This window comes from Lolium perenne, chromosome 2, assembly GCF_019359855.2.
Source record: "Lolium perenne isolate Kyuss_39 chromosome 2, Kyuss_2.0, whole genome shotgun sequence".
NCBI lineage: Eukaryota > Viridiplantae > Streptophyta > Magnoliopsida > Poales > Poaceae > Lolium > Lolium perenne.
The window spans coordinates 100,652,953-100,665,892 of NC_067245.2; the positions used below are offsets into that span (position 1 = coordinate 100,652,953).

Genomic DNA, 12,940 nt, shown 5'->3' on the forward strand with positions numbered 1-12,940 from the left:
CCTTCGACGAGGAGGATCCTGGCGGCAAGGCGCAGCTCGTGGACAGCTCGGTGGAGCTCGGGGGTGGCCGTAGCGGCTGGGGACGGCGAGGAACAGCGGGGGCGCGCGGTACTGTCCGCCGGGGTTTCGGCCTCCTGCGCGCGTGAGAGAAAAACGAGGGGAAGAAGAGGTGGCGGGGCTAGGGTTGGCCTCGACGGCGGCGCGGAGGGTCTCATAGGCCACCGGGGGCGGCGGCACGCATCTTGGCGCCGGCGAGCGTCCAGGCCGAGCCACCGAGCTGCTTGACGAACGGAGGTGGGGGATGACCCGGCCGTTTTACACATAACCCCCTGGGGCTTTTGGCTGGTTTGGTTTGGGCTGTAGCTGGGCCATGTGGGCTGCGGCAGAGAGAAAAAAGGGGGAGGGAGAGATGGGTTGCGGCCCAGGGAGAGAGAGGGGCTGGGCTGGCAGCCCATGGAAGAGAGGAGAGAGTGTTCTCTCTTTTCAAAAGTCTATTTTTGTTTTGTATTCAAATTCTTTTGCATTTTGAAATCTATTTGAAACTTCAAACTTTTGAAATGTTTGAGCAATTGAATTTGAGAGAGATTCAAACCAACATTACGGTTTTCAAATTACTCCTTTTTGCATATTTTCTAAGAAAAATAACATGATGCACAATCAAACCCTAATCTAGGTTTGTAAAACAGGGGTGTTACAGATCTATCCCCCTTAAAAGAATCTCGTCCCGAGATTCCAAGGTAGGAATAGAGAAGGTAACAAGAACTACACCGGTCTTCAATGATCTTGTCGGTACCACGACAATCTTCCTTCTTTAAGAGGTTGATCCACGACGTCATGAAGAAATCGATCCACAACCGCATGAAGAGCTCTTCATTTTGCTTTCTTCAGTCTAAAGGAAAGAGGGAATGACACTGGACGGTGGATCTTCCTAAAGATCGAGTACGTAGTAGAGGCTCATTTGCTTCTTTATGGGATGGCAAGCACTTATGACAGATGGGTCTTCCATGGAGAACCATTACATCCTGTACCTGAAGCTGGACATGGAGGACAAGGAGGTGCACCTGAAGCCGGACATGGACATGGAGGTGAACCTGAGGCTGGACATGGAGGTGAACCTGAGGCTGGACATGGAGGTGATGCAGGGGCACACCATATTGGTGGAGGTGATGCAGAGGCACACTATTTTGGTTTGCAAGAGGAAGATGGTTATGAAGATGATAGAATTCATGATCTGCTTGCTGATTTGTACAAGTCAGAACCGCAAGGTCCTGGAAATGACACTATATTTGCTGAGTTGATAGAGGAAGCCAAGCGCGCAGCCAGTGATGGGGGCACAATGTCAAGGTTTTCACTCACTGTCAAGTTACTTCAGGCCAAGTCGTACTACCGGATTAGCAACGTTGCATTCAACGCGATACTCCTGATTTTGGCCTTGCAATACCCTACTAGCTCAATACCAAAGTCATACGAAGAGGCACTTAGCATAATCGGTAGGTTGGGCCTTGGTTATGATAGTATCCATGTGTGCCCAAATAACTATGTATTGTTTCGGAAGGATTATGCCAAGGAGAATAATTGCCCCAAGTGCAAAGCCTCCAGATGGAAAGATGCTGATGGTAGGAGGCATATCCCAGAGAAGGTGCTGAGGCACTTCCCATTGATTCCAAGGCTGCAAAGAATGTTCCTTTCAAAGCAGCAATCAAAGGAAGTACAGTGACACAGACTGAAGCGGCAAGACGTGGAGAATGAACTCGGTCATCCAGCAGACGGGGATGCATGGACGGATTTTGACAATATTCATAAATACTTTGCCGCTGATGCCAGGAACATAAGGCTTGGACTTGCCACGGATGGTTTTAATCCCTACGGGAATATGAGCAACTCCTACAGCATGTGGCCTGTATTCGTGGTGCCATACAACCTTCCACCGTGGGCATGTATGGATCAGTCCAACTTCATGCTGACATTGCTAATCCCTGGTCCATCCTCTCCAGGAAAAGATTTTGATGTGTTCATGGAGCCTTTGATGGAAGAGCTGCAGGAGCTCTGGAAAGGTGTAAAATCATATGATGCCAATAGTCCAGACAAGTTTGATCTCCGTGTTGCAATCTTATGGTGCATTCATGATTATCCGGCACTGCACACATTGTCAGGGAGGGCCACATCTGGTTACCAGGCATGTGTGCGTTGTGACAAAGAGAATTGCTCCAAGAAATTAAGGAACAAAATTTTCTTTATTGGGCACCGCCGTTGGCTTCCTCGGTACCATCCTTGGAGAAATAGCGAAGAATTCAATGGTGCTTCCGAAAGCCGTGACAAGCCAGCGGAATTCACTCCAGATGAGCTGAAGGAACAGCTTGATAGGGTTAGAGATGTGATACCAGGCAAGCTTCAGAAGAAAAAGGAAACATGAGGACGGTCAGTGTTGGAGCCGTAGGTCTTGTTTGTGGGACTTGCCATACTGGGCAGATCTAAAGCTGAGGCATAATCTCGATGTAATGCACATCGAGAAAAACATCTGTGACAATCTGATTGGTACTTTCATTAACATACAAGGCAAGACAAAGGACACTGTGAATTCAAGGATTGATTTGGAAGACATGGGCATAAGAGGTGACTTGCATTTGCAGCCTGCTCCAGATGATGAAGACTCTTTTGAGATGCCACAGGCGTGGTATACAATGAGTAAACAAGAAAAAATTGCATTTTGTGAATTCATAAAAGCTGTGAGGTTTCCAGATGGGTACGCGTCTAACATATCCAAGTGTGTTGCTGCTGATAAGTGCAAGCTTCAAGGGCTGAAGACCCATGACTGTCATATATTGCTTCCAAGGATCTTACCGGCTGGCCTGCGAGGAACAATCCATGAAGACATATATGAAGCGGTTGGTGAGCTTGGAAATTTCTTCAGAGAGTTGTGCTGCAAAACACTGAAGAGAGACGTTCTGGACAGACTTGAAAAGGAAATCGTAGTTATTCTTTGCAAACTTGAGAGGATCTTCCCCCATCTTTCTTCGACGTGATGGTGCATTTGGCCATCCATTTACCAAAAGAGGCAAAGCTTAGAGGCCCAGTGCAATACGGTTGGATGTACCCAGTCGAAAGAAGGTTGTTAACATTGAAGCGTTATGTCCGGAACAATGCCAGGCTGGAGGGATCGATTGCTGAAGCTTATATTGTTGATGAGTGCTTGGCATTTTGCTCGAGATACTTCGACGATGTTGAAACAAGATTCAACCGTCCAAGCAGAAATCCGGAGCGGGATGATTCACATATTGGTGATGTGTCTATTTTCAAACACGGTGTGAAATTTATTGGATCCTCTCAATATGTGCATGCTGGTGAGGACTATGACAAGATGGTGTGGTATGTGCTCCAAAGTTGCCTTGAGGTTAAACAATACATCGAGTACGTTTCTCTTTATCCCCATATATAGATAGGTTGTTGCAACCTATCCAAATAATAATTAGGATCTATTTTCGGTTGCCATTGCAGCCTGTGCAAACATGAGTTGAACCAACGAGGTGGTCAGATCAATGTTGATAGATGGCTTGCCAAGAACTTTGCCAGATGGTTTCAGACTCATGTGAGATCTTTAGTTGGTTTATTTCTGAAGATTGGAAAAGTTCATGATATAAATTTTCTGTGTGTGTTACTCACACCCTGGTTTATTTTTTGCAGATTGGAAAAATGCGAAATGATGTCAGTCCTGATCTCTATGCTTTGGCGTGCAAACCAGATTTTAGAGTGAGACTATAGTCGGCATGTGTTGTTGACAGTGTTCGGTACCATACTGTTGACCGCGAGAAGAACAGAAAGACACAAAATAGTGGAATCGTTTCTGAGGGAGATCATGATGGCAACATCATTGACTTCTTTGGTCAGCTCAAATCCATCATCAGATTGCAATACAACTCCAGCGGTGGCATCCATCGGTCAGTTGTCCTCTTCCGGTGTGACTGGTTTGACCTTGGTGGTAGGAAACCCGGATTCGACGATGATGGACACTTCACAAGTGTTAACACAGAAAAGTTTTGGTACAAGAATGATCCTTTCATTCTGACATGACAATCAAGCAATGTCTTTTATGTGTCAGACACTTACTTGAAAGGAAAATCGCAAGTGGTGCAGAAATTTCACCATAGACATCTATGGAGTGTAACTGAAAATGAACAGGGACCCGGTGTTGCTGGACTGTCATATCAAGATGAAGATTCCAGGCAAGTTCCTGTGCAAGAAAAAGAAGGCACTGCACAAAGTAGGACTAGAAGTGATCAGGGACGTGTGCTACTTGCAAAAGCCATTGTGGACAAACTGAAGAAACGGAGCAAGGAGATTGTTCCTGAAGAAATCGAGGAGGTTGATCAGACAATGTACCAGTATTGCAGTGATGATGATGATGATGATGATGATGATGATGGAGGAAATAGGACTAGGAATCGTCCAGTTTTAGAAGAAGATGAATAGCAGTTTGAATCTGTAGTTTGTGTAATGTCAGTTTATTTCAGAACATGTGTCAGGTTGTTTGGCCCAGAATTTATGTTGAACATGCCAGCTTGTTTTTCCAAGAATTTGTGTTGAATATGTCAGCTTTTGTTCCTAGAATTTGTACCCAATTTTTAGGGGAATCCATGCCCAATTTATGTTGAACATGCCAGCTTGTTTTTCCCAGAATTTATGTTGAATATGTCAGCTTTTTTGTTCCCAGAATTTGTGCCCAATTTTTAGGGGAATCCATGCCCAATTTTTTCAATACATGGCTGACGCCGGCGACCATATATGGGCGGCGCCGCCGTGCATGGCCGTCACCGGCGACCATATATGGGCGGCGCCGCCGTGCAAAAGGAGTTGCTACACATTTTCAACATCTCGATCCCAAACAGCATCACGCTGTTCCACCAGCAAATATTACAAATATTAGTAAAGAGGATTATGTCCTTGATCTTCTGAAACTATTACAAATATTAGTAAAATCTACTCATCAATTATGTCCTTGATCTTCTGAAACTTGGCTCTGGTCTCTGCTTTTAATTTCTCAATGTCCTTTTGTGCCTTATTCAGAAAACGGCTACTTCTAGCAACTGGTTTATCATCTCTATATACGTGGACAACCATACTTGTTCAACAACTCCAGTGTAGCAAAGCGGTAGGGCGCTAATGCGGCAATGCCAGGTCGAGGGTTCGAGTCCCCACAAGCGTAGGTTTTTGCCAGTTATTTCCATCGGGAGCCACTCCAACCCCGGATGGGCCGTCAGGCCAGCATTTGAACCACCGGATGGGCCAGCCCAGTAGAGGACAGCCCAAAACACGAGAATATCACCAGCAGCCAGCAGCCCAAAAGAGGAGGATATCACCAGCAGCCCAACAGCATAGAGAAAAAAATAACAAGACGCCTTGGTCCCACAAGTATCAGTTGGTCCTACATGTCAGTTAGTTAAAGCCAGGAGCTTCTAGTGACACGAGGCGCGTTGGACCCGAAAGAGGACACATAGGCAAAATGGATGACATGGCAGCCAAACTCATACCATTGTATTGAGCCAAATGCCAATGACGTTACTGATTCGTCGCAATCGGCAGTGGAAAAACGTCGTAGGCCTCTTAATTTTGCTAATGATGTTTTGACCTAATCTGCCAATGACGTTTTTCCCAATTACGTCACGATTTTCTAGGGTTTTGCCCCCCCCCCCCCCTCGAGTGCCCAATGACGATCAAAGCTAGAAACATCATAAAGCTATGACATCTTGATTTCCAGTCATAAAAACGTCATAGTATGGCAGATTTCTTGTAGTGATAGTACAAAGGAGATACATCTACATATCGGGGCTACAAATTTCCAATATGCGATCATATCGGCCAACTTAACATCATCCACTCCCATCGGGAGGTCATCGTTCGAACACAAGGATCGGCCGAAGCCAATCAAGATTCATTACAAAATATCAGACAAGGCGGATGTTTAGATTACAAACTTTGAAGATAAACAAACAAGTGAAGAAAGACTACGACTTAGGAGAGGCGACAGGAGCGGAGCCAGCTAGAGCAGGATCTTCCCGAAGTTTAGTCTTCTCGTCATTGACCAGATCGATGAATCGAACATCGCACTGTTTGGCCGTTATCTTATGCTCTGACAAATCAGCTAAGTTACCTTCTTCATCCACGGTGAATGAAGCCGATAAGGTCTCGAAGTCATCCACTTCATGACCCATCAACAGCTGGAAGGTGAGAGTAGAGCCAAGAAGCTGATTGTTGCGCTTGATCACCTCAATAGGATTTTCATATTTGGTCCATAATGCACCAGTTAGTGCTTCCAGACCCATTACCTGAGGAAACTTAGGGAAAATCTGGGAGTAAAGATCCGCCAGCGCCGTCTTGGCCTTGCCGAGTAAATCCTTCATCTTGTCGGCTTAATCAACCGCGAAGACGATTGAGTCTTCCAAGAGTTCAATCTGAAGACGGGCGGCCCTATTCACGGGAATATCGGTAGCAACTGGAAAACACAAATAAGAGAAGGAAATCACAAACAATGTTGAAAAATCAAAAGCCGCAACAAAAGTTCTGAAGAACTCATTGAGAAGGGATTCGACGGCATGGCGCAGTTGTACTTCTTTTTCATCAATCTTCGTCTTGGCCTCTTCCCTCGCTGCAACCTCCTTGTCGAGGCTTTTCTTAATCTTGGCCTTGTCCTTCTCAGCTACATCAACCCTTAGGTGTGCATCCGCGGCCAACTTCCTTGCTTCTTCTAGCTCCAACTTCAGCCGAGCGTTTTCCTCTTCCAACTCCACGAATTGCTTCGCGAAGTCGGAAAACATGGCGGCAGTAGTAAAGATAGGCTGATGCAGAATAAAAATAGGAGATAACAACAACCGATGATTTGTCCCAGAAACTATCGGCACTAGGCTAAATACTCGGAGGGCTGTTTAAAGAGATTAGTAGTCACTCACATGTTGAGAAGCCGTAGCGGTCCGTTGCGACCTATCCTCAAATCTCTTGCTCCTGCGTTCATGTGAAGAAGCTGACTTTGATGGAGGTGAAGAATCAGTAGTCCTTTTATCGGCAATTGTGGCCTTCTTGGGGGCAAGCTTTGGCTTCTTCGGCAAGGGCTCTGGCGATTCATCTCCATCCATGTAAAAATGAGAAGTACCGTCGATTAATACTGGTTCGAAAGGAAGAAGGCAAGGGCATGATTAACTTACAAGGTAAAATCCTCGTCTGAATCAACGAAGACCAAGGGACTTGACCGTCGCTTCGGACGAGCCGATAGTTCGGCCTCCTCATGAGCTGGAGGCAAATCATCGGCATCATCCTCCATGTTCCTAGGATCAGAGGTCGAAGACGCCGTATCCCTCCAACCATCACCACCTCTTTCCCTGCGGGACATGACATACTCGCCATCACCTCTTTCTTCCTCTTCTTCATCATCGGCTTCCTCATCACCTTCGGCTCCTCTCTCTTCCTCATCCTCTTCCCCCTTATCCTCTTCGGCTCTCGCCGATTCATAGGTATAGTGCCCCTCGTCATCCTCTTCATTCTCATCACTAGACATGTCTTCAGGAACCTCCCCACATTCAGGTAGTAAGGTCGAAAACCGAGAGTCGGTAATCAACCAGTGTGACGTTCTAGTTGGAAACGTCACGACCGTCTACGATGTTTCTATAATGTCATAGTCTCTATGACATTTTCAGATCGTCACAAGCCAACTAACCATGCCACATTAGATCGGACGTGGCAAGTCTGATGTGGCAAAATCGTGGCGAATTTAGATCGTCAGAGTTTAAATTCAGCCCGGTCCATCTCGATAGGTTACCTAGGCCAAGTCCATTAATTCCAACCATTTCATTCCTAGGCCTTGGACTTTTTCGGTCCATTTGTATTCTGCGCTTAATCTGTTTTAGAGCCCTTTTGATTTTCAGTCTTTTTTTTATTTTCAGCCTTTTAAGTCCATTTCTTTTGATTTACAACCTTTTTGCTACTACTAAGACGTGCATTTAAATCAGGGATTTTTAAATACGAATATGACCAACTTTTGCATAACTTATAATCTTACAACAGTATTACATAACACCACTACATGACAGCCAGGTTCACAGGTCACATATGACGGCATTATTACATACAAGTATCTCCCAACAAACAAGACAGCCATGTTCATAGGTCACATATGGTAGAATTATTACATACAAGTATCTCCATCAAGTGAGAAAATTGCAATTATGTACCATCTCCCAACCATTGTTCCAGAACCTTTACCTGCAAGCATTTCCATCAAGTATGTTCAATAAAATCTCGAAGCATGTAAGAAGCATGTGTGCATGCATAATAGTGGAACAACAATGTCACTCCGGAACATAAAAATGCTGATTTGATTGGGCATGGAAATCAAGTCGCTCACACAAATGCTCATACAATTAAGAAGGCTACAATCTGAACCATCGAAATAGTAGATGATCTTGCTAACAATATGAATTTTAATTCGCATGTATCCAATTACGTTTAACAGGGAAATATTGCAACAGAGAGCAGTAGTACTACAACAAGCATAAATGAGGAAGAAACAAAGCAACATTGCATGATTACAGGATGGGCGACTCTACAAGTGTTCCAATGTTCACGATGACACCTAAATAGCATGTGTACAGACTCATAGGCACCTGAATATTGGTTCAATCAGGAACAACAAATAAATTTGATACATGTAACATGCTTTGACACAACAAACATGGTTTAGCTCAGCATAAGTAGTGGAAGGAAATTCATGATTTGGGTGCTCACAAAACAACTGCAGTTTTAAATCTGGGTGCTCACAGAACAACTGCAATCATAAACCGCAGCAAAGACCATGGTTCACACATGCTGTCAAGCAAAAATCTTGCAAAAGGCACATGCCTGCCCATCTACAATCTACAAACCATTGAAACAGTTCAACATTGAACAACATAGCTAACTGCAGAATAGTGCTGAATTCCAACATTGATAACCATCCAACCACAATATTTACTGTGAGCTGCTTTCACATGATCACATAAGCATAAAAAAATGACCAGGATATTTCAGAACTAACCTAATGTGTTAACTTGGAAGCATCTTGCTGAAACTGTGCCTTCCCAAATAAACATGCTCTAGCTTCAACTTCCCAACAGCTCTCTTAATAATACGTCCCTGTGAAAAATACACATGTATTATTACATGGCTGCATGTAAATTTCAGTGATGTCATGAAGTTGTGATTGAAGAAAGAACAGTGGTGCTTTGGTTGCATGTTGGTGATACTCTCACCAGGGCTTTTGTTTCCAGGTTTTACTTTTTTTTTGTTATAAACGAGTTGAAATACATATGCTCCTAGAGCGAGGTAAATATAATTTTTAGTTTGCATTGTTAAGAAGCAAAATAATTGCATGTTGAGATACATGCGCTCCTGAAAACAACCAAGAACAGAAACAACATCATATTAATATGATTATGATTCGTTGTGTCATGCTCACTTGAGAGGGGATTATATTTCATAAACAAACTTAAGAACCTAGTAAAGCTACCAGTGTATCAACGTCCCTTCAGTTTTTATCTGTTTGATTAACTGAATGAGTACCACGATCTTATTAGCCATGCAAGTTTCAAGAGCACAAAAATAAATAGCAGCATAACAAAAGTAGCTAAAAAAGGTGGTAATAGAGAAGCATCGCGTAGTTTACTATTAAGCAATTATTGCCAATTTCAAGCTATATATTACTTTAGAGTGTTAATAAACAGTGGACTATTCCATACTTGATGAATAAGCTAATGGATACATTAACTCGCAGATTTATAGATACTAAATGGAAGTTATGATTTCATTTAATATAGCAAACTGTCACCACACATAGAAGCTTCTACTGTAGAAAATACTGAATCTGAAGTTGCAAGTTATGTTACGGAAGTGAAGAAGCACACACTTGTCCTCCATTCCTAGCCAGATCAGCAGAAAAATAAATCAACCAATATGGAATCTGGAGAACACGAGTAGAATTCAATGCATTTCAAGCCCGTGAGGGACCGAATTATATGCACTACGGAAATAGACTATCGTCTGCTGACTTTCTTGCAGATGGATCTAAGTGGCAGCGACTCACAACTTCTGGCCGTCGGTGGCGAGGCTGGGGAGAACAATGTAGAGCTGCACCATTCTGTCCCGTCCATTCTTCGGTGGAGTCTGGGTCTCCACCCCGGAATCTGGTGGTTTCTGCATAGAAATAGAGAGATTAAGGGAGAGAAACCGAGAGAGGTAGGGATAGGGGAGAGAGAGGAGAAAGGGCGAGCAGTGATGTGGTGTCGCCGACGGCGCCGTGGGGACTCTGCCGCCGGGTCTGAAGTCGATCTGCAGGGCGGCGGTCCTGCTGGTGATGGAGAGTTGGCTGGGTGAAGTCGTGGTCCGGCGACCCCGTGACCAGATCCCAGGCTAGGGTTGCTGGGGTGAAATTTGGTGGTTCCACGCGGTGGTGTACAGAGAGGAGGATGAGGGATTTCGGGGGCGGTGGTCGGAGGAGTAGGGGGTCGCCGGAGTCTGCCGGGATCTAGGCCGAAGAGGGGGGCGGCAGATGGTAAGGAGAGAGGTAGGTAGGTCGCAATGTGGTTCCTGCATGGCTGGACGCCGGCGTCCGTTTTGGTGGGTTTCACTGTTTTAGTTCGCGCCTGCATGCATGTGAAATCGAAATTTTGGTCGGCCCAAATTCATTATGCGCCAATGGAAAACCCTGAGCGGGAAAGTTTTGGTCCGCATTAGGCGCCAATCGAAACATGCATATATATATATCTTCTAAAAGTTTGGTTGGTCTGTACGAACGGATGAGTTTCACAAGTTAGATATTTGTGCTATACTAGGCAGCAAACATTGGCTGGTTAGTCCAAACTAGCAAACACCCCGATTAGGAAAGGTACCCTCCGTGCCTGAAAGCCCCCGAAACAGAAAAAGTGCATGGTCCCAGGCAGGCGCTGCCGACGGAAAAGCACGCCAAAGTCCCAGGAAATCCACGTCACACCTCCGCGCTGCTCCAACCATACCAGCGCTGCTCCAACCACACCCCCTGGAGCCATTTATTTCACTTTCTTTAGCTGTAGATTTAGATCTGTTTCAGAACACAACCTTCAAAAACACTTGCAGCCAGTTTTGGGATGCCTAATGTTGTAGATCCATGAGCAGCTTGTAAAGCGAAAATGAGTAATCTCTAAAGCATCTACTCCGGTAGTAAGTTGCAACAACACAGTGCTTGGGTACCTGCAACACAGTGCTTGAATGCATAGAAAAACACTTGGAAAAACACTCACCACCACCAGGTGACCACGTCAGGTAAAACCCCAATGAAAAATACGATGTTTAGCACGAAAACAAAAGTATGGAACATAACTGCAACTTAGACCAGATATAGGAGCAACATAGAAGTTTCTGTATGCAACTTAGTCATATTCCCAGCAGAATGCAAAGAGAAAATTAGAAGTAAAAAATCTAATAATATTTCTGGTGGTCTAGAGGCCTATCAGACAAAAGTGATATAGAAATTAGCATATATTAACCCAGAAGTTGCGAACATAGAAAACCTAGGCATGAAACAGAAATGCATGTAGAACGACATTGTCAATTTGCGCAAGAAGATCCATCACTCTTCCCTATATAGGCATCTTCTGTGAACACCCATTCATTGCTCCTAAGTGCGCCTATTAAAGGAAGAAGATGCAGTAGAAAGATTAGTGTTGAATTCCAATTTGTAAGAAGGTGCAGAACACAAAAAATGGGGTAAACAACCAATAGTGGTTGTCACGACCACGAGCATTGGACAAGATTTTCTAATACAAATGGGAAAAAGCATTTCAACAAAGGTGTTTTAGAAATCAACTTGTCTAACATGCTGACACAACAAACCTAACACCACAATTTACATTTAGATGAACAATAGCAACTAGGTGATCAGAGAACTACAACTTTGTCGGATATCCAAGAACTTAGTTCCATGTGATTATTGAAAAGGGACCAGGTTCCATTGGGTGAAAGCAATGCGAATATGGAACTACAACATAAATGGTACCGAAAAGCAACGAAGAAAGAACAAACGATATGAACCTGACAAATGAAGCTTACGTTATGTGAGGCCTAGATGCCACCGGAAAAGCAACAGAGTAAATCTTTTTTTGTGTGTGTGAAGGAGCGACAGAGTAAATCTGACACCGCAATTTATGTTGTACCGAAAAGCTACTAGTTGATTGGAGAACTACAACTTAGTTGGATAAACCCAAAAACTGAGTTTCAAGTGATTGTTGAAAAAGGACCAGATCCAATCGGGAAAAGCAACACAAATAATCAGGAATCACAACTCTAATGGATCCAAGAAGCGACTAGGTGATCTTGAAACCATAAGCTGAGTTGGATAGCCACTAGGCCTGGATGCCACCAGAAAAGCAACACAGTAAATCTGAAACCACAATTTATGTTGGACTGAAAAGCGACTAGGTTATAAGAAACTACAACTTAGTCGGATATACCCAAAAGTAAAAAAAAAACCTGATGCATCAAAATCTAAAAACTTCAGGAAAACATACACATGGGTCATAGTATGCAAGCACTACATAATTGTTGCCGCAACTAGAACATATATTTGACACAACTAGCAATCAATATCAAAAGCACGGGGTGCTAAGGAAGCAAAAGTGGTGTATTATGATGATGCAACTAAGCTAGTTTGTGATGCAACTAGTAATCATATGAGATACAATTAGTAATCATATGAGATACAACTAGTATGGAAAACCTAACTAGTTGGGGAGATACAACTAGTCTAGAACAATGATGCAACTCATCGTAAGGTGCGATGCAACTAGTAATCATGCTGTTGCAACTTAAAACATAACTATGCTCGTGATAAATAAAATAGCAGAAAAGTACCCAGTTTAGATGTTGATTCAACTAAGCTAATTGTATG

The 12,940-nt window shown here is 43.9% G+C and overlaps 1 protein-coding gene across 1 annotated transcript; it reads left to right on the forward strand.

Annotated features, from left to right (window-relative positions):
* The first annotated feature begins 1,127 nt into the window (after window positions 1-1,127).
* Window positions 1,128-4,467, forward strand: LOC139835550 (uncharacterized). Its single transcript, XM_071825409.1, has 8 exons — window positions 1,128-1,187; window positions 1,253-1,713; window positions 1,825-2,384; window positions 2,557-2,743; window positions 3,148-3,366; window positions 3,496-3,586; window positions 3,682-3,747; window positions 4,177-4,467. The coding sequence occupies exons 1-8, from the start codon at window positions 1,128-1,130 to the stop codon at window positions 4,465-4,467; spliced, it is 1,935 nt and encodes a 644-aa protein (XP_071681510.1).
* Window positions 4,468-12,940: the final 8,473 nt, after the last annotated feature.

Coding starts and splice junctions, on each gene's coding strand:
- LOC139835550 (XM_071825409.1), top strand. CDS start 1,128: ATGGAGGTGATGCAGGGGCACACCATATTGGTGGAGGTGATGCAGAGG. Junction 1,714..1,824: donor CAGCAATCAAAGGAAGTACA/GTGACACAGACT, acceptor CGCTGATGCCAG/GAACATAAGGCTTGGACTTG. Junction 2,385..2,556: donor GGTTAGAGATGTGATACCAG/GCAAGCTTCAGA, acceptor TTAACATACAAG/GCAAGACAAAGGACACTGTG.